General features: G+C 45.8%; 1 protein-coding gene across 3 annotated transcripts in view; it reads right to left on the bottom strand.

Moving 5' to 3' along the window:
- Nucleotides 1-5,004: 5,004 nt before the first annotated feature.
- Nucleotides 5,005-26,477, bottom strand: part of zgc:153431 (CSC1-like protein 2) — a 33,378-nt gene continuing 11,905 nt past the window's right edge. For 2 of the 3 annotated variants that reach the window (XM_055889581.1, XM_055889582.1), the window contains 2 exons: nt 6,046-6,342; nt 5,005-5,414 (listed from right to left, as the gene is read on the bottom strand). In XM_055889581.1, coding sequence (XP_055745556.1) covers nt 5,331-5,414; nt 6,046-6,288 — 327 coding nt within the window. In that variant the 5' untranslated portion in view covers nt 6,289-6,342 and the 3' untranslated portion in view covers nt 5,005-5,330. The remainder of the gene's footprint in view (nt 5,415-6,045; nt 6,343-26,477) is intronic. The other variant, XM_055889580.1, reaches the window with a different exon arrangement.

Genomic DNA, 26,477 nt, shown 5'->3' with positions numbered 1-26,477 from the left:
CTAGAATACAGTATGAAGTGGACAGCAGTAGTTATATAGGATGAACCAGGACTAGAATACAGTATTATACATATGAAGTGGACAGCAGTAGTTATATAGGATGAACCAGGACTAGAATACAGTATGAAGTGGACAGCAGTAGTTATATAGGATGAACCAGGACTAGAATACAGTATTATACATATGAAGTGGACAGCAGTAGTTATATAGGATGAACCAGGACTAGAATACAGTATGAAGTGGACAGCAGTAGTTATATAGGATGAACCAGGACTAGAATACAGTATGAAGTGGACAGCAGTAGTTATATAGGATGAACCAGGACTAGAATACAGTATATACATATGAAGTGGACAGCAGTAGTTATATAGGATGAACCAGGACTAGAATACAGTATGAAGTGGACAGCAGTAGTTATATAGGATGAACCATGACTAGAATACAGTATGAAGTGTACAGCAGTAGTTATATAGGATGAACCAGGACTAGAATACAGTATGAAGTGGACAGCAGTAGTTATATAGGATGAACCAGGACTAGAATACAGTATGAAGTGGACAGCAGTAGTTATATAGGATGAACCAGGACTAGAATACAGTATGAAGTGGACAGCAGTAGTTATATAGGATGAACCAGGACTAGAATACAGTATGAAGTGGACAGCAGTAGTTATATAGGATGAACCAGGACTAGAATACAGTATTATACATATGAAGTAGACAGCAGTAGTTATATAGGATGAACCAGGACTAGAATACAGTATGAAGTGGACAGCAGTAGTTATATAGGATGAACCAGGACTAGAATACAGTATGAAGTGGACAGCAGTAGTTATATAGGATGAACCAGGACTAGAATACAGTATGAAGTGGACAGCAGTAGTTATATAGGATGAACCATGACTAGAATACAGTATTATACATATGAAGTGGACAGCAGTAGTTATATAGGATGAACCAGGACTAGAATACAGTATTATACATATGAAGAGGACAGCAGTAGTTATATAGGATGAACCAGGACTAGAATACAGTATGAAGTGGACAGCAGTAGTTATATAGGATGAACCAGGACTAGAATACAGTATGAAGTGGACAGCAGTAGTTATATAGGATGAACCATGACTAGAATACAGTATGAAGTGGACAGCAGTAGTTATATAGGATTAACCAGGACTAGAATACAGTATGAAGTGGACAGCAGTAGTTATATAGGATGAACCAGGACTAGAATACAGTATGAAGTGGACAGCAGTAGTTATATAGGATGAACCAGGACTAGAATACAGTATTATACATATGAAGTGGACAGCAGTAGTTATATAGGATGAACCAGGACTAGAATACAGTATGAAGTGTACAGCAGTAGTTATATAGGATGAACCATGACTAGAATACAGTATTATACATATGAAGTGGACAGCAGTAGTTATATAGGATGAACCAGGACTAGAATACAGTATGAAGTGTACAGCAGTAGTTATATAGGATGAACCAGGACTAGAATACAGTATGAAGTGGACAGCAGTAGTTATATAGGATGAACCAGGACTAGAATACAGTATTATACATATGAAGTGGACAGCAGTAGTTATATAGGATGAACCAGGACTAGAATACAGTATGAAGTGGGTAAAGCAGTATGTAAACATTATTAAAGTGGCCAGTGATTCCATAACTATGTACATAGGGCAAAGCAGTCTCTAAGGTGCAGGGTAGAGTACCTGGGTGGTAGCTGGTTAGTAACAGTGACTAAGGTTCAGGGAAGGGTACTGGGCAGAGGCCGGCTAGTGGTGAATGTTTAACAGTCTGATGGCCTTGAGATAGAAGCTGGTTTTTCAGTCTCTCGGTCCCAGCTTTGATGCACCTGTACTGACCTCGCCTTCTGGATGATAGCGGGGTGAACAGGCAGTGGCTCGGGTGGTTGTTGTCCTTGAAGCTCTTCTTGGCCTTCCTGTGACATCGGGTGCTGTATATGTCCTGGAGGGCTGGCAGTGTGCCCCCCCCCACCCCATGATGCGTTGGGCAGACCGCACCACCCTCTGGAAAGCCCTGCGGTTGCGGACGGTGCAGTTGCCAACAGGATGGCTCTCAAATGGTGCATCTGTAGAAGTTTGTTAAGATCTTAGGGACCACATTTCACATCCACTTTCAGGCTCCGCCTTCTTCACCACACTCTGTGAAGGGACCATTTCGGGTTGTCAGTGATGTGCACGCCAATGTGGCCCCCGTCAATGCGATGTGGCCCGGGTCGATGCGATGTGGCCCCCGGTCGATGTGGATGGGGGAGTGCTCGCTCTGCTATCTCCTGTAGTCCACAATCAGTGCCTTCGTTTTGTTCAAATTGAGTTGGAGTCGTGCATGGCCGAGAAGTCATGGTTGAACAGGACGGGGCCAAGAAGTCATGGTTGAACAGGGAGAACAGGACGGGGCCAAGAAGTCATGGTTGAACAGGACGGGGTTGAAAAACGCACCATGTGAGACACCGTGTTGAGGGTCATCGTAGCGGAGGAGCTGTTGCCAACCTTCACCACCCGGGGCCGGCCCGTCAGGAAGTCCAGGACCCAGTTGCACAGGGAGGTGTTCAGACCCAGGGCCCTGAGCTTAGTGAAACGCCTGGAGGACACTATGGTGTTGAAGGCTGATGGTCCAGGACCAAAAGGCTCCTTAACAGCTTCTACCCCAAAGCCATGAGACTGCTGAACAATTAATAAAATGGCCACCAGACTATTTACATTGATCCCCCCCCCCCCATATGTTTTGTCCACTGCTGCTACTCGCTGTGTATTATCTATGCATAGTCACTTTACCCCCACCTACATGTATAGATGACCTCAACTAACCTGTACCCCCGCACACTGACTCGGTACCGGTACCCCCTGTATATACCCTCGTTATTGTTATGTTATTGTGTTACTTTTTACTATTTTTTTTTTTACTTAAGTTTATTCTGTAAATATTTTCTTAACTCTTCTTGAACTGCACTGTTGGTTAAGGGCTTGTCAGTAAACATTTCACGGTAAAGTCTACACCTGCTGTATTCGGCGCATGTGACTAATAAAGTTTGATTTGATTTTGGTGACCACTCCACCACCATTGTCAACTCTCTCCTGACATGAATTGAAGTCTCATGTGCCCTCTCATCCACTGTGAGTAACCCTGTCAATTATTCTCTCAATACCGTATGTAGAGTCAGTCACATACAAAACACATTATTACACATCAATGTGACTTTAATCCTTTTAATCCCACACTTCCTCCCTCTCCCACAGGAAGACCCCGTCCCAGCTACAGTATCTCTGCCACTGCTGCTAAATGTTAAAATCCCAGGGGAAACACAGGAAGTAGATTATCTAGTGGCCTGGCTGGTCTAGTGGTAATGCCCCAACCTTTGGCACATTAATATAGAGTTGGGATGAGTCTGAATCCAGCCCACGGACAGAACCACTCTCTGTCTTTACCCATCATTCCTCTCTCACCATCTGATCAATAAGATCTGAAAATATACACATTTTAAAAGAAGTCGTCTGTCTGGAAATTCATATCTCTGGGAAAAAACACAAAGCTAACAGAGCCTGGCCTGCGAGCACACACACACACACACACACAAACACACAACACACAACACACAACACACAACACACAACACACAACACACAGACAGCCTGGGAGTGGCGAGAACAGCTGCAGAAATAAACCAATAAACTTACTGTGTTCTACCTGATTTACTGTGGTAGTCTACCGTTCAGTCACCGCTACGTATTACCGTGGTAGTCTACCGTTCAGTCGCCGCTACGTATTACCGTGGTAGTCTACCGTTCAGTCACCGCTACGTATTACCGTGGTAGTCTACCGTTCAGTCACCGCTACGTATTACCGTGGTAGTCTACTGTTCAGTCGCCGCTACGTATTACCGTGGTAGTCTACCGTTCAGTCACCGCTACGTATTACTGTGGTAGTCTACCGTTCAGTCACCGCTACGTATTACCGTGGTAGTCTACCGTTCAGTCACCGCTACGTATTACCGTGGTAGTCTACCGTTCAGTCACCGCTACGTATTACCGTGGTAGTCTACCGTTCAGTCACCGCTACGTATTACCGTGGTAGTCTACCGTTCAGTCACCGCTACGTATTACCGTGGTAGTCTACCGTTCAGTCACCGCTACGTATTACCGTGGTAGTCTACCGTTCAGTCACCGCTACGTATTACTGTGGTAGTCTACCGTTCAGTCACCGCTACGTATTACCGTGGTAGTCTACCGTTCAGTCACCGCTACGTATTACCGTGGTAGTCTACCGTTCAGTCACCGCTACGTATTACCGTGGTAGTCTACCGTTCAGTCACCGCTACGTATTACCGTGGTAGTCTACAGTTCCAGAGGCTGTACTGAACTGTGTTAGTATGTCAATCCTTCTGTCAGTGTTGATCTCCTGTTACAAGAGAAGGCCTTTCCTTGGTCCTCTCCTCTCCCCTCCACTCCACTCTCCTCCACTCTCCTCTCCTCCACTCTCCTCCACTCCACTCTCCTCCACTCCACTCTCCTCCACTCCACTCTCCTCCACTCCACTCTCCTCCACTCCACTCTCCTCCACTCTCCTCCACTCCACTCTCCTCCACTCTCCTCCTCTCCACTCTCCTCCTCTCCACTCTCCTCCTCTCCACTCTCCTCCTCTCCACTCTCCTCCTCTCCACTCTCCTCCTCTCCACTCTCCTCCTCTCCACTCTCCTCCACTCCACTCTCCTCCACTCCACTCTCCTCCACTCCCCTCCACTCCACTCTCCTCCACTCCACTCTCCTCCACTCCACTCTCCTCCACTCCACTCTCCTCCACTCTCCTCCACTCTCCTCCTCTCCACTCTCCTCCTCTCCACTCTCCTCCACTCCACTCTCCTCCACTCCACTCTCCTCCACTCTCCTCCTCTCCACTCTCCTCCTCTCCACTCTCCTCCTCTCCACTCTCCTCCTCTCCACTCTCCTCCTCTCCACTCTCCTCCACTCTCCTCCTCTCCACTCTCCTCCTCTCCACTCTCCTCCTCTCCACTCTCCTCCTCTCCACTCTCCTCCTCTCCACTCTCCTCCTCTCCACTCTCCTCCTCTCCACTCTCCTCCTCTCCTAGTTGGCGTTAAAAGTACCGTGTGGCGTGAAAGGTGTGGGTTCAATTCCAACAGGGATCACATCCTAAACATGTCTGTGTTTTCTTTCCCCGGTGTGTCTCAGCCTGTGTGACTCAGTCGGTAAGAGTGTGGCGCTACCTGGCAACTCCTCAACGCCAAGGTCCTGGGTTCAATTCCTGCAGGGATCACATAGTATAGATGCCAGTGTAGTGATTTACCTGTCTGCATCAGTGACCAGCGCCAAGCGGCCGTAGTCCCACGCTACCTTCCTCAAGATGGAGAATACAAACAGGAGTACCTAGGAAGGTAACACACACACACACACACACACACACACACGTCAAAACAGGATAACTAGGAAGGACACACACACGTCAAAACAGGATAACTAGAAAGGACACACACACACGTTAAAACAAACACAGAACTGACCACTTGTCAAAAGGTCATCCTTCATCTTCAATAGGGAGGAAGAGGCACCAATGTACACAGAGAGGGGGGGTAGTAGCCTCACCATACATTAGGCAAGCGGGCTGCCTTGCCAAGCGGGCTGCCTTGCCGCGCAAAGAGGGCTGCCTTGCCGCGCAAAGAGGGCTGCCTCGCCGCGCAAAGCGGGCTGCCTCGCCGAGCGGGCTGCCTCGCCGAGCGGGCTGCCTCGCCGAGCGGGCTGCCTCGCCGAGCGGGCTGCCTTGCCGAGCGGGCTGCCGTGCCAAGCATGTTGCTTTAGGGAAGTGAAATTCCTTGAGGGACTGTTTTATGTCAGAACAGATCTAACCATTTAAAATCACAGCTCCGTCTGTATGAAGGAAAACATATCTAGACACGTCACGACATCAGCTGTACAACCCTGACTCAGTGTGTGTGTGTGTGTAGGGGGGGTATTGTATCCTCATCTCTGTTTGACCTTTGAACTCTTGCGTTTGACTCACCAGGAAGCACATGAAGTCGAGTGCGAGGACGGTAGGCACCCCTCCGAAGGGCAGGCCCTGGAGCACGGTGGAGCGGATACGGGCGGTGTAGCAGTAGTCCCTGGAGGTCTCACCCCCACCGGAGGTGTTGCTCTGCTGGGTAGGGCAGTTACCAAGCACCCCTCCGGGACACTTGGCCCCCTGGACCCCAACCCCCCCTTGGGCCCCCCACATCACCACACCCACCATCAGCAGTATAGACATGCTGAGGCTTCAGTTAAAGATTCAGCTCCGAACTCACTGCGGCATCTTTAACACCTGGAGGAGAGAAGACAAGGGAATTTAGGTAGGTGCTTATATTTGTCCAATTTCTGATACGCCTCTGATGAGGGTATCAGAAATACCGGTTATACTAGGGTTGGGTGTTATCTAGATTTCCATACCGTGCCTGTGTCATCCCAGTGCACAATTATTTTTTATTACGTTCCCTTATTAACAGAATGCTAACAAAATGCTAACAAGTACTAAGGAATTCCCATAGCAAATGCTAGGTAAATGCTAAGGAGCGCATGAGAATTATGTATTACTAGGACAGACAACCTAGCTCATAAAAGTTATGCAAGTAACTCGAAACACAGTTTGCAAAACACGCACAAAACAAATATTAGGCAGCGGGGATCTGAGAAGGGATTGTGTCTGCTGCTGTTACCAAGAAGCTTGATCTGCGCTAACATTCGCTAACAAACCCAGCTAAAGAAAATGTAATTTGTCACATCTTAGATAGCTAACTTAATAGTTAAGACATATAGCTGGCAAACATTAGTGCCTTTCATACTTGGCCACTCCACTAAAGTTGCGCTGCAGGAATGATTGACCTCGAGAAGCTCCCGTTTTACAAGTTGTGCTTCTTTGTAAACAAACGCACGTGACTGGCTCAAACCGCTGTTTTGGGAAACTAGTACCGGTAAGCTTCGTAATTAAAAATGACCTAACGAGCAATTTGACCGCGATCTGCTTCATCTATTATCTAGTGCACAAGTTGAAGTTCATTCGGATTGTATTCAGACACCTTCACTTTTTCCACAGTTACGTTACAGCCTTATTCCAAAATGGATGAAATAAAGAGAGGATTTTCTATCTCCACATAATACCCTATAATGACAAAGCAAAACTAGCTTTAGAAATGTTTCTGAATGTATTTACAAGATAAAAAATACCTTTAAGTATTCAGACCCTTTGCAATGAGACATGAAATTGAGCTCAGGTGCATCCTGTTTCCATTGATCATCCTTGAGATGTTTCTACAACTGGATTGGAGTCCACCTGTGATAAATTCAATTGATTGGACATGATTTTAGAAGACACACCCCCGTCTATATAAAGGTCCCACAGTTAACAGTGCATGTCAGAACAAAAAGCAAGCCAGGAGGCCGAAGGAATTTTCTGTAGAGCCTCGAGACATGATTGTGTCGAGGCACAGATGTGGGGAAGGGAAAAATGTCTGCAGCATTGAAGGTCCCCAAGAACACAGTGGACTCCATCATTCTTAAAATGGGAAGAAGTTTGGAACCGAGCTGGCCGCCCGGCCAAACTGAGCGGGGAGAAGGGCCTTAGTCAGCGAGGTGACCAAGAACCCGATGGTCACTGACAGAGCTCCTCTGTGGAGATGGGAGAACCTTCGAAGAAGGACAACCATCTCTGCAGCACTCCACCAATCAGGCCTTTATGGTAGAGTGGCCAGACGGAAGCCATTCCTCAGTAAAAGACACATGACAGCCCCCTTGGAGTTTGCCAAAAGGCACCTAGGACTCTCAGACCATGAGAAACAAGATTCTCTGGTCTGATGAAACCAAGATTGAACTCTTTGGCCTGAATGCCAAGCGTCACGTCTGGAGGAAACCTGGCACCATCCCTACGGTGAAGCATGGTGGTGGCAGCATCATCTGTGGGGATGTTTTTCAGCGGCAGGGATTGGGAGACTAGTCAGGATCGAGGGAAAGATGAACGGAGCAAAGTGCAGAGAGATTATTGATGAAAACCTGCTCCAGAGCGCTCAGGACCTCAGACTGGGGCGAAGGTTCACCTTCCAACAGGACAACAACTCTAAGCACACAGACAAGACAATGCAGGAGAGACCTGAAAATAGCTGTGCAGCGATGCTCCCCATCCAACCTGACAGAGCTTGAGAGGATCTGCAGAGAAGAATGGGAGAAACTCCCCAAATACAGGTGTGCCAAGCTTGTAGCGTCACACCCAAGAAGACTTGAGGCTGTAATTGCTGCCAAAGGTGCTTCAACAAAGTACTGAGAAAAGGGTCTGAATACTTCTGTAAATGTATAAAAACCTGTTTTTGCTTCGTCATTATGGGGTAATGTTTAGGTCAATGAGGAAATAAAACAATTTAATAAATTTTAGAAAAAGTGAAGGGGTCTGAATAATTTCCGAATGCACTATTTATTTAAAAAGTACTAATATTTAAAGCCCCAAAAACATCACCTCCCAGAATGCTAACAAAATGCTAACAAGTCCTAAGGTATACTCATAGAGAATGCTAACTAAATGCTAACAAGTCCTAAGGTATACTCGTAGAGAATGCTAACTAAATGCTAACGAGCGCATTGAACATTTTGTACAGTTTTTAACCTAAATTATACAGGTAAGTCCAAAATGCTACTCCCAGTATGAATATTAGACAGCAAGGCTCTTGATTCAGGACGGGATTCTTCCAAAGCGAAAGCTTGATTTTGGAAGAAGCTAACCACTTAGCTAAGTAGCTAACTAGCTACTAAATTAGCAAACCAAATGCACAACTGCAGAGCATTTAGCACATTTGAGACAGTTAACAGTTACAGAATATCTAGCTGGCAGACACTTAGTTGTGAATTCCCTACTGTAATTAGATCACCTGGCGCCTGCTGCACAACACTGAGTGACTCACAAGGCTCCGGTCTCTCGTTGTTGTCTGCTTGTAAACAAACACCATGTGACTGGGGACTACCGGTAAGCTTCATAATGTAAAATTAGATGACAGGTGAAATGAATTACACAATCTTCTTTATTTCCTAACGTATTGCACAAGTTGACTGCAGATATTTACTTAAAAAGTAGCTTCAAATATTCAAATGTATTAAAAAAAACTTCAAATAAATAGTTTAAATAGTATTGAAACACCATTTTTCCAAATACCCTAGTATACGGTATACTGCCCAAACCTAGGTTCTTCCCATCCAAACATGAAACCAAATGACTTAGAGGCATAATACTCAACAACAACAACCCTCAACACCAACAACAACAACCCTGAACAACAACAACAACCCTGAACAACAACAACCTGCAACAACAACCCGCAACAACAACCCTCAACAACAACAACAACCCGCAACAACAACCCGCAACAACAACCCTCAACAACAACCCTCAACAACAACAACAACCCGCAACAACAACCCGCAACAACAACCCTCAACAACAACCCTCAACAACAACAACAACCCGCAACAACCCTCAACAACAACAACAACCCTCAACAACAACAACAACCCGCAACAACAACAACAACCCTCAACAACAACAACAACCCTCAACAACAACAACAACAACCCTCAACAACAACCACAACAACAACCACAACAACAACCCTCAACAACAACAACCCTCAACAACAACAACCCTCAACAACAACAACAACCCTCAACAACAACAACAACCCTCAACAACAACAACAACCCTCAACAACAACAACAACCCTCAACAACAACAACAACCCTCAACAACAACAACCCTTAACAACCCTCAACAACAACAACCCTCAACAACAACAACAACAACAACAACCACAACAACAACCCTCAACAACAACAATAACCCTCAACAACAACAACAACAACAACCCTCAACAACAACAACAACCCTCAACAACAACAACAACCCTCAACAACAACAACAACCCTCAACAACAACAACAACCCTCAACAACAACAACAACCCTCAACAACAACAACAACCCTCAACAACAACCCTCAACAACAACAACCCTCAACAACAACAACAACAACAACAACCCTCAACAACAACAACCCTTAACAACCCTCAACAACAACAACCCTTAATAACCCTCAACAACAACAACAACAACAACCCTCAACAACAACAACCCTTAATAACCCTCAACAACAACAACAACAACAACCCTCAACAACAACAACAACAACCCTCAACAACAACAACCCTCAACAACAACAACAACAACAACAACAACAACCCTCAACAACAACAACAACAACAACAACCCTCAACAACAACAACAACAACAACAACCCTCAACAACAACAACAACCCTCAACAACAACAACAACAACAACAACAACCCTCAACAACAACAACAACAACCCTCAACAACAACAACAACCCTCAACAACAACAACAACAACCCTCAACAACAACAACAACAACAACCCTCAACAACAACAACAACCCTCAACAACAACCCTCAACAACAACAACAACCCTCAACAACAACCCTCAACAACAACAACAACAACAACAACCCTCAACAACAACAACAACAACAACAACAACAATAACCACAACCCTCAACAACAACAACAATAATCCTCAACAACAACAACAATAATCCTCAACAACAACAACAATAACCCTCAACAACAACAACAATAACCCTCAACAACAATAACAACCCTCAACAACAACAACAATAACCCTCAACAACAATAACCTTCAACAACAACAACAACAATAACCCTCAACAACAACAACAATAACCCTCAACAACAACAATAACCCTCAACAACAACAATAACCCTCAACAATAACCCTCAACAACAACAATAACCCTCAACAACAACAATAACCCTCAACAACAACAATAACCCTCAACAACAACAATAACCCTCAACAACAACAATAACCCTCAACAACAACAATAACCCTCAACCTTTATCTTGACCTGGCCGAGATAAAGCAAAACAGTGTGACACAAACAGCAATAACAGAGTTACACATGGAATAAAACAAACGTACAGTCAATAACACAATAGAGAAAAAGTCTATATACAGTGTGTGCAAATGAGGTGAGATTAGGGAGGTAGGAAATAAATAGGCCGTAGTGGCGAAATAATTACAATTTAGCAATTAAACACTGGAGTGATAGATGTACAAAATATGAATGTGCAAGTAGAGATACTGGGGTGCAAAGGAGCAACAAAATAGATCAAAAAATATAATAAATAACAGTATGGGGATGAGGTAGTTGGATGGACTATTTACAGATGGGCTATGTACAGGTGTAGTGATCTGTGAGCTGCTCTGACAGCTGGTGCTTAAAGCTAGTGAGGGAGATATGAGTCTCCAGCTTCAGTGATTTTTGCAATTCGTTCCAGTCATTGGCAGCAGAGAACTGGAAGGAGAGGCGGCCAAAGGAGGAATTGGCTTTGGGGGTGACCAGAGAGATATACCTGCTGGAGGGCGTGCTACGGGTGGGTGTTGCTATGGTGAGCTGAGATAAGGCGGGGCTTTACCTAGAAAATACTTATAGATGACCTGGAGCAAAATCAAATCAAATTTTATTTGCCACATACACATGGTTAGCAGATGTTAATGTGAGTGTAGCGAAATGCTTGTGCTTCTAGTTCCGACAATGCAGTAATAACCAACAAGTAATCTAACCTAACAATTCCACAACTACTACCTTATACACACAAGTGTAAAGGGATAAAGAATATGTACATAAAGATATATGAATGAGTGATGGTACAGACGGCATAGGCAAGATGCAGTAGATGGTATAGAGTACAGTATATACATATGAGATGAGTAATGTAGGGTATGTAAACATTTATATAAAGTGCCATTGTTTAAAGTGACACATTTATTACATCAATTTTCCATTATTAAAGTGGCAAGAGATGAGTCAGTATGTTGGCAGCATCCACTCAATGTTAGTGATGGCAAAGCCAGTGGGTTGGGTGATGAATATGAAGCGAGGGCCAGCCAACGAGAGCGTACAGGTCGCAGTGGTGGGTAGTATATGGGGCTTTGGTGACAAAACGGATGGCACTGTGATAGACTGCATCCAATTTGTTGAGTAGAGTGTTGGAGGCTATTTTGTAAATGACATCACCGAAGTCGAGGATCGGTAGGATGGTCAGTTTTACGAGGGTATGTTTGGCAGCATGAGTGAAGGAGGCTTTGTTGCGATATAGGAAGCTGATTCTAGATTTAATTTTGGATTGGAGATGCTCCCTGTGTATGGTGCTGTGAGTCTGGAAGGAGAGTTTACAGTTTAACCAGACACCCTTGGTATTTGTAGTTATCCACATATATAAGTCAGAAATGTAAAGTTCATAGGAGCACATGAAATTTGGTGTTAAATCATATATATATATATTTTAAATGAAGGCATATTTACATTTTTCAACCATTTTCAATCCTAAAAATGAGGAATAAGCAAAATATTTGATTTCTGGTCAAACAGATGGAAAAGCGGGTCTTAAGACATCTACCAGAAACAGTCTTAAAACATCTACCAGAAACAGTCTTAAGACATCTACCAGAAACAGTCTTAAGACATCTACCAGAAACAGTCTTAAAACATCTACCAGAAACAGTCTTAAAACATCTACCAGAAACAGGTCTTAAAACATCTACCAGAAACAGTCTTAAGACATCTACCAGAAACTGGTCTTAAGACATCTACCAGAAACTGGTCTTAAAACATCTACCAGAAACAGTCTTAAGACATCTACCAGAAACAGTCTTAAAACATCTACCAGAAACAGGTCTTAAGACATCTACCAGAAACAGGTCTTAAGACATCTACCAGAAACAGGTCTTAAGACATCTACCAGAAACAGGTCTTAAAACATCTACCAGAAACAGTCTTAAAACATCTACCAGAAACAGTCTTAAGACATCTACCAGAAACAGTCTTAAAACATCTACCAGAAACAGTCTTAAAACATCTACCAGAAACAGGTCTTAAAACATCTACCAGAAACAGGTCTTAAGACATCTACCAGAAACAGTCTTAAAACATCTACCAGAAACAGTCTTAAAACATCTACCAGAAACAGTCTTAAGACATCTACCAGAAACAGGTCTTAAAAGGGACTAAAAATACAGCAGAACAGAATAATGTTGAAGACACCCGTCAACTAACATCAACATTTAGTTTGGCAGTAATCATTTGCCTTCTGTAGCTTTAAGAAACATTGCCTAGTGTCTTGTCATTCCATTACCAAAAAACCCACATATCTGTAACATATTATCAAAATGTCTCTCCCTCATGGGGAGGATAATGAATAGGATAATGAATGAATTTCAGAAGTTTACTGATATCTATTTGGTTTATGATTTATTAAGTGATTAAAATGTGTCATTATGTTACCAAATCAGTAACACAAAAAACCCACCCACCCCCCCAAAAAATAAAACAATTGAGGAACAATAGAGCCCTGAGTACCAGGCCAATAGGACCTGATGGGGGGACAATAGAGCCCTGAGTACCAGGCCATTATGACCTGATGGAGGAACAATAGAGCCCTGAGTACCAGGCCATTAGGACCTGACGGAGGGACAATAGAGCCCTGAGTACCAGACCATTAGGACCTGATGGAGGGACAGTAGAGCCCTGAGTACCAGGCCATTAGGACCTGATGGAGGGACAAGAGAGCCCTGAGTACCAGGCCATTATGACCTGATGGAGGGACAATAGAGCCCTGAGTACCAGGCCATTAGGACCTGACGGAGGGACAATAGAGCCCTGAGTACCAGGCCATTAGGACCTGATGGAGGGACAATAGAGCCCCGAGTACCAGGTCATTAGGACCTGATGGAGGGACAATAGAGCCCTGAGTACCAGGCCATTAGGACCTGACGGAGGGACAATAGAGCCCTGAGTACCAGGCCATTAGGACCTGATGGAGGGACAATAGAGCCCTGAGTACCAGGCCATTAGGACCTGATGGAGGGACAATAGAGCCCTGAGTACCAGGCCATTAGGACTTGATGGAGGGACAATAGAGCCCTGAGTACCAGGCCATTAGGACCTGATGGAGGGACAATAGAGCACTGAGTACCAGGACATTAGGACCTGATGGGGACAATAGAGCCCTGAGTACCAGGCCATTAGGACCTGATGGAGGGACAATAGAGCTCTGAGTACCAGGACATTAGGACCTGATGGGGACAATAGAGCCCTGAGTACCAGGCCATTAGGACCTGATGGAGGGACAATAGAGCCCTGAGTACCAGGTCATTAGGACCTGATGGAGGGACAATAGAGCCCTGAGTACCAGGTCATTAGGACTTGATGGTCATTTGCAATTTGGATAGTACCAACACATGTCCAGGGTGCATAAAAGGGTAATACGGTCATCACAACAAGCCCTACATGTGGCCATTATAAGACAGATATTGTTTTCAACTACTCTTACCAGAGGACACAACTGCTGTAACATAATGAATGCCAAATTAAAAGACATAAACAACCTAATCTGGTACAGAACAACGATGACCTAAAATGTTATTGTGTCGTGTTATTAAAGTCAGATGTTATTACCATGTATTAATAGGATGATTATTATGGTCTACGTCACGCTCCTCATCTGTTGTTAAAGTCAGATGTTATTACCATGTATTAATAGGATGATTATTATGGTCTACGTCACGCTCCTCATCTGAACAGTCAGATGTTATTACCATGTATTAATAGGATGATTATTATGGTCTACGTCACGCTCCTCATCTGAACAGTCAGATGTTATTACCATGTATTAATAGGATGATTATTATGGTCTACGTCACGCTCCTCATTTGAACAGTCAGATCGTCTCAAAACAACAGCCTTTGTATTGACTTTGGGGGGGCGGGGGGGGGGGGGGGGGGGGTCGAAAGAGAGAAGAGGAGGATTTCTCTAAAGAATGAAAGTTGAGCTCTCTTGTTGTGCATCAGACTACAGTGACAGTAGCTGAACAAGCTGTCTGCAGAGTGTGTGAGGGATGGTTTATACAGGGTAAATGGGTCTAAGGCAGGCCCCGGCAATGGTGAGGGATAGTTTATACAGGGTAAATGGGTCTAAGGCAGGCCCCGGCAATGGTGAGGGATAGTTTATACAGGGTAAATGGGTCTAAGACAATGGTGAGGGATAGTTTATACAGGGTAAATGGGTCTAAGGCGGGCCCCGGCAATGGTGAGGGATAGTTTATACAGGGTAAATGGGTCTAAGGCAGGCCCCGGCAATGGTGAGGGATAGTTTATACAGGGTAAATGGGTCTAAGACAATGGTGAGTGATAGTTTATACAGGGTAAATGGGTCTAAGGCGGGCCCCGGCAATGGTGAGGGATAGTTTATACAGGGTAAATGGGTCTAAGGCAGGCCCCGGCAATGGTGAGGGATAGTTTATACAGGGTAAATGGGTCTAAGACAATGGTGAGGGATAGTTTATACAGGGTAAATGGGTCTAAGACAATGGTGAGGGATAGTTTATACAGGGTAAATGGGTCTAAGGCGGGCCCCGGCAATGGTGAGGGATAGTTTATACAGGGTAAATGGGTCTAAGGGAGGCCCCGGCAATGGTGAGGGATAGTTTATACAGGGTAAATGGGTCTAAGACAATGGTGAGGGATAGTTTATACAGGGTAAATGGGTCTAAGGCAATGGTGAGGGATAGTTTATACAGGGTAAATGGGTCTAAGGCGGGCCCCGGCAATAGTGAGGGATAGTTTATACAGGGTAAATGGGTCTAAGACAATGGTGAGGGATAGTTTATACAGGGTAAATGGGTCTAAGACAATGGTGAGGGATAGTTTATACAGGGTAAATGGGTCTAAGACAGGCCCCGGCAATGGTGTGGTTTAAGAGCACAAAGGGAACATGTCCCAAATGGCACCCTGGTCCCCATAGGGCTCTGGTCAAAACTAGTGCACTATATAAAGAATAGGGTGCCATTTCGGACACAGTGGTTGTCTACTCTCCGGGTTCAGACTGTGGGGTCTCCTCTCCGGGTTCAGACTGTGGGGTCTCCTCTCCGGGTTCAGACTGTGGGGTCTCCTCTCCGGGTTCAGACTGTGGGGTCTCCTCTCCGGGTTCAGACTGTGGGGTCTCCTCTCCGGGTTCAGACTGTGGGGTCTCCTCTCCGGGTTCAGACTGTGGGGTCTCCTCTCCGGGTTCAGACTGTGGGGTCTCGTCTCCTCTCCGGGTTCAGACTGTGGGGTCTCCTCTCCGGGTTGAGACTGTGGGGTCTCGTCTCCTCTCCGGGTTCAGACTGTGGGGTCTCGTCTCCTCTCCGGGTTCAGACTGTGGGGTCTCGTCTCCTCTCCGGGTTCAGACTGTGGGGTCTCGTCTCCTCTCCGGGTTCAGACTGTGGGGTCTCGTCTCCTCTCCGGGTTCAGACTGTGGGGTCTCGTCTCCTCTCCGGGTTCAGACTGTGGGGTCTCGTCTCCTCTCCGGGTTCAGACTGTGGGGTCTCGTCTCCTCTCCGGGTTCAGACTGTGGGGTCTCGTCTCCTCTCCGGGTTCAGACTGTGGGGTCTCGTCTCCTCTCCGGGTTCAGACTGTGGGGTCTCGTCTCCTCTCCGGGTTCAGACTGTGGGGTCTCGTCTCCTCTCCGGGTTCAGACTGTGGGGTCTCGTCTCCGGGTTCAGACTGTGGGGTCTCCTCTCCGGGTTCAGACTGTGGGGTCTCCTCTCCGGGTTCAGACTGTGGGGTCTCCTCTCCGGGTTCAGACTGTGGGGTCTCCTCTCCGGGTTCAGACTGTGGGGTCTCCTCTCCGGGTTCAGACTGTGGGGTCTCCTCTCCGGGTTCAGACTGTGGGGTCTCCTCTCCGGGTTCAGACTGTGGGGTCTCCTCTCCGGGTTCAGACTGTGGGGTCTCCTCTCCGGGTTCAGACTGTGGGGTCTCCTCTCCGGGTTCAGACTGTGGGGTCTCGTCTCCTCTCCGGGTTCAGACTGTGGGGTCTCCTCTCCGGGTTCAGACTGTGGGGTCTCCTCTCCGGGTTGAGACTGTGGGGTCTCGTCTCCTCTCCGGGTTCAGACTGTGGGGTCTCGTCTCCTCTCCGGGTTCAGACTGTGGGGTCTCGTCTCCTCTCCGGGTTCAGACTGTGGGGTCTCGTCTCCTCTCCGGGTTCAGACTGTGGGGTCTCGTCTCCTCTCCGGGTTCAGACTGTGGGGTCTCGTCTCCTCTCCGGGTTCAGACTGTGGGGTCTCGTCTCCTCTCCGGGTTGAGACTGTGGGGTCTCGTCTCCTCTCCGGGTTGAGACTGTGGGGTCTCGTCTCCTCTCCGGGTTGAGACTGTGGGGTCTCGTCTCCTCTCCGGGTTGAGACTGTGGGGTCTCGTCTCCTCTCCGGGTTGAGACTGTGGGGTCTCGTCTCCTCTCCGGGTTGAGACTGTGGGGTCTCGTCTCCTCTCCGGGTTGAGACTGTGGGGTCTCGTCTCCTCTCCGGGTTGAGACTGTGGGGTCTCGTCTCCTCTTTGAGTTGAGACTGTGGGGTCTATACCCTCTATTAATCTATTGTTCTCTAGCAGCCTCCCTCTGTCCTCTGTCTTCTCTCCCTCTCGCCATTCCTTGACCTTTCAACTCTCTCCCTCCCGCTCCGTTCCTTGCTCTCTCAACTCTCGGCCACTCTCTTTTTTCTCTGAGCGTGATGTCACAGCATTCCAGGAGGAGTATTAATGGGTTAGTGTTGGGACAGATGAGCAGAACAGCGCTGGTAATGTGTGTGGGGTAATGCTGGTGTTAGTAGGTCGAAGAGCAAAGAGGCAGAGGAAAATAACAGTTTTTTGCAGTACACACATCAGATTGCTCGTTAGCCTCTCAGCCTCGTCCGAGACACGCCTCTCAGCCTCGTCCGAGACACGCCTCTCAGCCTCGTCCGAGACACGCCTCTCAGCCTCGTCCGAGACACGCCTCTCAGCCTCGTCCGAGACACGCCTCTCAGCCTCGTCCGAGACACGCCTCTCAGCCTCGTCCGAGACACGCCTCTCAGCCTCGTCCGAGACACGCCTCTCAGCCTCGTCCGAGACACGCCTCTCAGCCTCGTCCGAGAATAGCTTCCACGCCAAACCACTGCTGGGGGAATTACCACAACTATCCCCTACACCACCCCAGGGGTGGTTAAACTTTTTATGCCGGGGACACAAATTAGAAATTCAGTGTTTTTCTGGGATCCAAGCATATGAAATCATGTGACATGTTTTGTCAGTGTGCAGGCGATGAAAGAACTGGGCCAATTTCGGCTTCCAGGAATTGAGTACAGATCCTTGGGACATGGGGCCGTGCATCGTCGTGCTGAAACACGAGGTGATGGCGGAGGATGAATGGCACGACAATGGGCCTCAGGATCTCGTATGGTATCTCTGTGCATTAAAATTGCCATCGATAAAATGTAATTGTGTTTGTTGTCCGTAGATTATGCCTGCTCGTACCATAACCCCACCGTCACCATGAGGCACTCTGTTCACAACGTTGACATCAGCAATCCGCTAGCCCACACGATGCCATACACGTGGTCTGCGGTTGTAAGGCCGGGTGGACGTACTGACGAATTCTCGCAGCTTATGGTAAAGAAATGAACATTACATTCTCAGGCAACAGCTCTGGTGGACATTCCTGCAGTCAACATGCCAATTGCACTCTCCCTCAAAACTTGACAGATCTGTGGTATTGTGTTATTAGCTAGTAACGCTGAGTCGATATCCACAGCCTATTGTTATCTGGGCACATTTATTATCTTTTGTGTGCAGGGTCAGACGTTAACAATGGCCGCTGGGGGGGGCTAGTAAAAACACATGCGAGCTGTCAACACAAATCTACTCACTGAGCTAATTTATTTTAGGCAAAGTGATTTACAAAAGTAAACCTTTAATATGAATATGAACATACTATGAACATACTACCAATATGAGGGCTACAGTTGATTCAGCTTAGCTAGCCTACTGTAGCAGTGTCCATATCTCTTTTGGCATATTTGTCTTAAAGGTGTTCTATTTTGAAATCTTCTCAAAAGTCAAAGTTGCATGGCCTTTTTCAAAAACTCTTTAAATTAACTTTAGATTTCAAGATATCCTAACTTATACCAAATTTACTTTGACTAATAAAACATGGTTAAGTCAACTTAACCATTTGTCAGTGTAACGGATGTGAAATGGCTAGCTAGTTAGCGGGTACGCGATAGTAGTGTTTCAATCAGTTACGTCACATGCTCTGAAACCTAGAAGTAGTGTTGCCCCTTGCTCTGCAAGGGCCGCGGCTTTTGTGGAGCGATGAGTAACGACGCTTCGTGGGCGACCGTTGTTGATGTGTGCAGAGGGTCCCTGGTTCGCGCCCGTGTCGGAGCGAGGGGACGCCATAAAGTTATACTGTTACATCAGTATAACCTACTATTCAAAGTTGAATCCATTTCAACTTTAAACAATTTAACATTGCTAGCTGATTTGTTCTGGGATATAAACATTGGGTTGTTATTTTACCTGAAATGCACAAGGTCCTCTACTCCGACAATTAATCCTCACTTAAAAGGGTAAACAGAGTTTGTTTCTAGTAATCTCTCCTCCTTCAGGCATCTTCTTCTATGTACTTTATATGGCGGTTGGTAACCAACTTTAAGGTGCATTACCACTACCGACTGGAGTGTGGACCTCAGTTCATCTTTCAATCACTCAGGTAGGTATATGCTCCTATAAACCAATGAGAAGATGGCACGTGGGTATAGGCTCCTAAAAACCATTGAGAAGATGGGGAGGCGGGACTTGCAGCTCGTCAAGAGTCACAAATAGAACCAAGTTTTATTTTAGCGCCTGGCTACGCAGACGCTCGTTGACGAATGCGATGTGAGCGGTGTGGTCAGCATGTCTTGCTCATGTCTGAGCATATTTTTCTGGCAGTTTCAAAACTGTCAGTGCGCTCAGTAATGTCGAGCAAACCGCTTTGACGACAACATTCTCAGTAACGGAAACGTTTTGTTTGTTACTTTTTACACGTGTGGTTGTTTAACTACCTTTGTTGAATTCACTAACTGAAGTCGCTCTGGACAATAAATAACATGTGTACTGAATTACCAACATTTTAAAATGAGATCCATCCCTCCAAAATAAGCTCCTGAAAGAGTGAAGAGACTACAGATGACTGGACAGAGTCTAGAGACTATAGATGACTGGACAGAGTCTAGAGACTATAGATGACTGGACAGAGTCTAGAGACTATAGATGACTGGACAGAGTCTAGAGACTATAGATGACTGGACAGAGTCTAGAGACTATAGATGACTGGACAGAGTCTAGAGACTATAGATGACTGGACAGAGTCTAGAGACTATAGATGACAGGACAGAGTCTAGAGACTATAGATGACTGGACAGAGTCTAGAGATGACTGGACAGAGTCTAGAGATGACTGGACAGAGTCTAGAGCACAGGTGTCAAACTCATTCCACGGGGGGCCGAGTGTCTGCGGGTTTTCGCTCCTCCCTTGTACTTGATTGATGAATTAACATCACTAATTAGTTAGGAACTCCCCACACCTGGTTGTCTAGGGCTTTATTGAAAGGAAAAACCAAAAACCTGCAGACACTAGGCCCTCCGTGGAATGAGTTTGACACCCCTGGTCTAGAGACTATAGATGACCGGACAGAGTCTAGAGACTATAGATGACCGGACAGAGTCTAGAGACTATAGATGACCGGACAGAGTCTAGAGACTATAGATGACCGGACAGAGTCTAGAGACTATAGATGACCGGACAGAGTCTAGAGACTATAGATGACCGGACAGAGTCTAGAGACTATAGATGACTGGACATAGTCTAGAGACTATAGATGACTGGACATAGTCTAGAGACTATAGATGACTGGACATAGTCTAGAGACTATAGATGACTGGACATAGTCTAGAGACTATAGATGACTGGACAGAGTCTAGAGACTATAGATGACTGGACAGAGTCTAGAGACTATAGATGACTGGACAGAGTCTAGAGACTATAGATGACTGGACAGAGTCTAGAGACTATAGATGACTGGACAGAGTCTAGAGACTATAGATGACTGGACAGAGTCTAGAGACTATAGATGACTGGACAGAGTCTAGAGACTATAGATGACTGGACAGAGTCTAGAGACTATAGATGACTGGACAGAGTCTAGAGACTATAGATGACTGGACAGAGTCTAGAGACTATAGATGACTGGACAGAGTCTAGAGACTATAGATGACAGGACAGAGTCTAGAGACTATAGATGACTGGACAGAGTCTAGAGACTATAGATGACTGGACAGAGTCTAGAGATGACTGGACAGAGTCTAGAGATGACTGGACAGAGTCTAGAGACTATAGATGACTGGACATAGTCTAGAGACTATAGATGACTGGACAGAGTCTAGAGACTATAGATGACTGGACATAGTCTAGAGACTATAGATGACTGGACAGAGTCTAGAGACTATAGATGACTGGACAGAGTCTAGAGACTATAGATGACTGGACAGAGTCTAGAGACTATAGATGACTGGACAGAGTCTAGAGACTATAGATGACAGGACAGAGTCTAGAGACTATAGATGACTGGACAGAGTCTAGAGACTATAGATGACTGGACAGAGTCTAGAGATGACTGGACAGAGTCTAGAGATGACTGGACAGAGTCTAGAGACTATAGATGACTGGACAGAGTCTAGAGACTATAGATGACTGGACAGAGTCTAGAGACTATAGATGACTGGACAGAGTCTAGAGACTATAGATGACTGGACAGAGTCTAGAGACTATAGATGACTGGACAGAGTCTAGAGACTATAGATGACTGGACATAGTCTAGAGACTATAGATGACTGGACAGAGTCTAGAGACTATAGATGACTGGACAGAGTCTAGAGACTATAGATGACTGGACAGAGTCTAGAGACTATAGATGACTGGACAGAGTCTAGAGACTATAGATGACTGGACAGAGTCTAGAGACTATAGATGACTGGACAGAGTCTAGAGACTATAGATGACTGGACAGAGTCTAGAGACTATAGATGACTGGACAGAGTCTAGAGACTATAGATGACTGGACAGAGTCTAGAGACTATAGATGACTGGACAGAGTCTAGAGACTATAGATGACTGGACAGAGTCTAGAGACTATAGATGACTGGACAGAGTCTAGAGACTATAGATGACTGGACATAGTCTAGAGACTATAGATGACTGGACAGAGTCTAGAGACTATAGATGACTGGACAGAGTCTAGAGACTATAGATGACTGGACAGAGTCTAGAGACTATAGATGACTGGACAGAGTCTAGAGACTATAGATGACTGGACAGAGTCTAGAGACTATAGATGACTGGACAGAGTCTAGAGACTATAGATGACTGGACAGAGTCTAGAGACTATAGATGACTGGACAGAGTCTAGAGACTATAGATGACTGGACAGAGTCTAGAGACTATAGATGACTGGACAGAGTCTAGAGACTATAGATGACTGGACAGAGTCTAGAGACTATAGATGACTGGACAGAGTCTAGAGACTATAGATGACTGGACAGAGTCTAGAGACTATAGATGACTGGACAGAGTCTAGAGACTATAGATGACTGGACAGAGTCTAGAGACTATAGATGACTGGACAGAGTCTAGAGACTATAGATGACTGGACAGAGTCTAGAGACTATAGATGACTGGACAGAGTCTAGAGACTATAGATGACAGGACAGAGTCTAGAGACTATAGATGACTGGACAGAGTCTAGAGACTATAGATGACTGGACAGAGTCTAGAGACTATAGATGACTGGACAGAGTCTAGAGACTATAGATGACTGGACAGAGTCTAGAGACTATAGATGACTGGACAGAGTCTAGAGACTATAGATGACAGGACAGAGTCTAGAGACTATAGATGACTGGACAGAGTCTAGAGATGACTGGACAGAGTCTAGAGATGACTGGACAGAGTCTAGAGATGACTGGACAGAGTCTAGAGATGACTGGACAGAGTCTAGAGATGACTGGACAGAGTCTAGAGATGACTGGACAGAGTCTAGAGATGACTGGACAGAGTCTAGAGATGACTGGACAGAGTCTAGAGATGACTGGACAGAGTCTAGAGATGACTGGACAGAGTCTAGAGACTATAGATGACTGGACAGAGTCTAGAGACTATAGATGACTGGACAGAGTCTAGAGACTATAGATGACTGGACAGAGTCTAGAGACTATAGATGACTGGACAGAGTCTAGAGACTATAGATGACTGGACAGAGTCTAGAGACTATAGATGACTGGACAGAGTCTAGAGACTATAGATGACTGGACAGAGTCTAGAGACTATAGATGACTGGACAGAGTCTAGAGACTATAGATGACTGGACAGAGTCTAGAGACTATAGATGACTGGACAGAGTCTAGAGACTATAGATGACTGGACAGAGTCTAGAGACTATAGATGACTGGACAGAGTCTAGAGACTATAGATGACTGGACAGAGTCTAGAGACTATAGATGACTGGACAGAGTCTAGAGACTATAGATGACTGGACAGAGTCTAGAGACTATAGATGACTGGACAGAGTCTAGAGACTATAGATGACTGGACAGAGTCTAGAGACTATAGATGACTGGACAGAGTCTAGAGACTATAGATGACTGGACAGAGTCTAGAGACTATAGATGACAGGACAGAGTCTAGAGACTATAGATGACTGGACAGAGTCTAGAGACTATAGATGACAGGACAGAGTCTAGAGACTATAGATGACTGGACAGAGTCTAGAGATGACTGGACAGAGTCTAGAGATGACTGGACAGCGTCTAGAGACTATAGATGACTGGACAGAGTCTAGAGACTATAGATGACTGGACAGAGTCTAGAGACTATAGATGACTGGACAGAGTCTAGAGACTATAGATGACTGGACAGAGTCTAGAGACTATAGATGACTGGACAGAGTCTAGAGACTATAGATGACTGGACAGAGTCTAGAGACTATAGATGACTGGACAGAGTCTAGAGATGACTGGACAGAGTCTAGAGACTATAGATGACTGGACAGAGTCTAGAGACTATAGATGACTGGACAGAGTCTAGAGATGACTGGACAGAGTCTAGAGATGACTGGACAGAGTCTAGAGATGACTGGACAGAGTCTAGAGATGACTGGACAGAGTCTAGAGATGACTGGACAGAGTCTAGAGATGACTGGACAGAGTCTAGAGATGACTGGACAGAGTCTAGAGATGACTGGACAGAGTCTAGAGATGACTGGACAGAGTCTAGAGACTATAGATGACTGGACAGAGTCTAGAGATGACTGGACAGAGTCTAGAGACTATAGATGACTGGACAGAGTCTAGAGACTATAGATGACTGGACAGAGTCTAGAGACTATAGATGACTGGACAGAGTCTAGAGACTATAGATGACTGGACAGAGTCTAGAGACTATAGATGACTGGACAGAGTCTAGAGACTATAGATGACTGGACAGAGTCTAGAGATGACTGGACAGAGACTATAGATGACTGGACAGAGACTATAGATGACTGGACAGAGTCTAGAGACTATAGATGACTGGACAGAGTCTAGAGACTATAGATGACTGGACAGAGTCTAGAGACTATAGATGACTGGACAGAGTCTAGAGACTATAGATGACTGGACAGAGTCTAGAGACTATAGATGACTGGACATAGTCTAGAGATGACAGGACAGAGTCTAGAGACTATAGATGACTGGACAGAGTCTAGAGATGACTGGACAGAGTCTAGAGACTATAGATGACTGGACAGAGTCTAGAGACTATAGATGACTGGACAGAGTCTAGAGACTATAGATGTAGGGTCATTATTATTTCTACACAGTTTAGATTTAATTTGAATAATTTCCATGTTGATTGAGTTAAAAAACGAACTCAAACCACCCGCGGGACATACTGACCGGCCCAGTCATGCGTCTGACACGTCATCTAGCCTACATCCTCCTCCCGAACTGTAGAGCAGCGTAACTATGCAAGCCCAGACCCGTCTACAGGACTGAACGCGAGCAACAGCATAGCTTCCTAATAAATCAATGACGCACAAGAAGAAAAACAAGCATACTTACACACGCTTATCAGAACTGACGCGTCATTATCAGTCTAGGACGTTTCCAAATGGTACCCTATTCCCTACATAGTGCACTAGGGCTCATAAGGTTCTGGTCAAAAGTAGTGCACTATGTAGGAAATAGGGTCCCGTTTGGGACTGGTTAGTTCCCCAGATTCCCGTCAACATATTTCATATAATCTAATATGCAGAATCGGTGAAGGAGAGGGAGGGCACTTCTTTGAACAAACAAACCTTGTGTCTGCACTTTTGACTCATCAAATGGATGGCTGTCACTCTAGTTCACATACAGAGTGTACTGAACGAATAGCTCAGGGCTCAGTGTGGGGAAACCTTGACACAGAGTGTACTGAACGAATAGCTCAGGGCTCAGTGTGGGGAAACCTTGACACAGAGTGTACTGAACGAATAGCTCAGGGCTCAGTGTGGGGAAACCTTGACACAGAGTGTACTGAACGAATAGCTCAGGGCTCAGTGTGGGGAAACCTTGACACAGAGTGTACTGAACGAATAGCTCAGGGCTCAGTGTGGGGAAACCTTGACACAGAGTGTACTGAACGAATAGCTCAGGGCTCAGTGTGGGGAAACCTTGACACAGAGTGTACTGAACGAATAGCTCAGGGCTCAGTGTGGGGAAACCTTGACACAGAGTGTACTGAACGAATAGCTCAGGGCTCAGTGTGGGGAAACCTTGACACAGAGTGTACTGAACGAATAGCTCAGGGCTCAGTGTGGGGAAACCTTGACACAGAGTGTACTGAACGAATAGCTCAGGGCTCAGTGTGGGGAAACCTTGACACAGAGTGTACTGAACGAATAGCTCAGGGCTCAGTGTGGGGAAACCTTGACACAGAGTGTACTGAACGAATAGCTCAGGGCTCAGTGTGGGGAAACCTTGACACAGAGTGTACTGAACGAATAGCTCAGGGCTCAGTGTGGGGAAACCTTGACACAGAGTGTACTGAACGAATAGCTCAGGGCTCAGTGTGGGGAAACCTTGACACAGAGTGTACTGAACGAATAGCTCAGGGCTCAGTGTGGGGAAACCTTGACACAGAGTGTACTGAACGAATAGCTCAGGGCTCAGTGTGGGGAAACCTTGACACAGAGTGTACTGAACGAATAGCTCAGGGCTCAGTGTGGGGAAACCTTGACACAGAGTGTACTGAACGAATAGCTCAGGGCTCAGTGTGGGGAAACCTTGACACAGAGTGTACTGAACGAATAGCTCAGGGCTCAGTGTGGGGAAACCTTGACACAGAGTGTACTGAACGAATAGCTCAGGGCTCAGTGTGGGGAAACCTTGACACAGAGTGTACTGAACGAATAGCTCAGGGCTCAGTGTGGG

This window comes from Salvelinus fontinalis, chromosome 30, assembly GCF_029448725.1.
Source record: "Salvelinus fontinalis isolate EN_2023a chromosome 30, ASM2944872v1, whole genome shotgun sequence".
Classification (NCBI taxonomy): Eukaryota; Metazoa; Chordata; class Actinopteri; order Salmoniformes; family Salmonidae; genus Salvelinus; species Salvelinus fontinalis.
This window is presented reverse-complemented; position numbering and strand designations above follow the sequence as displayed.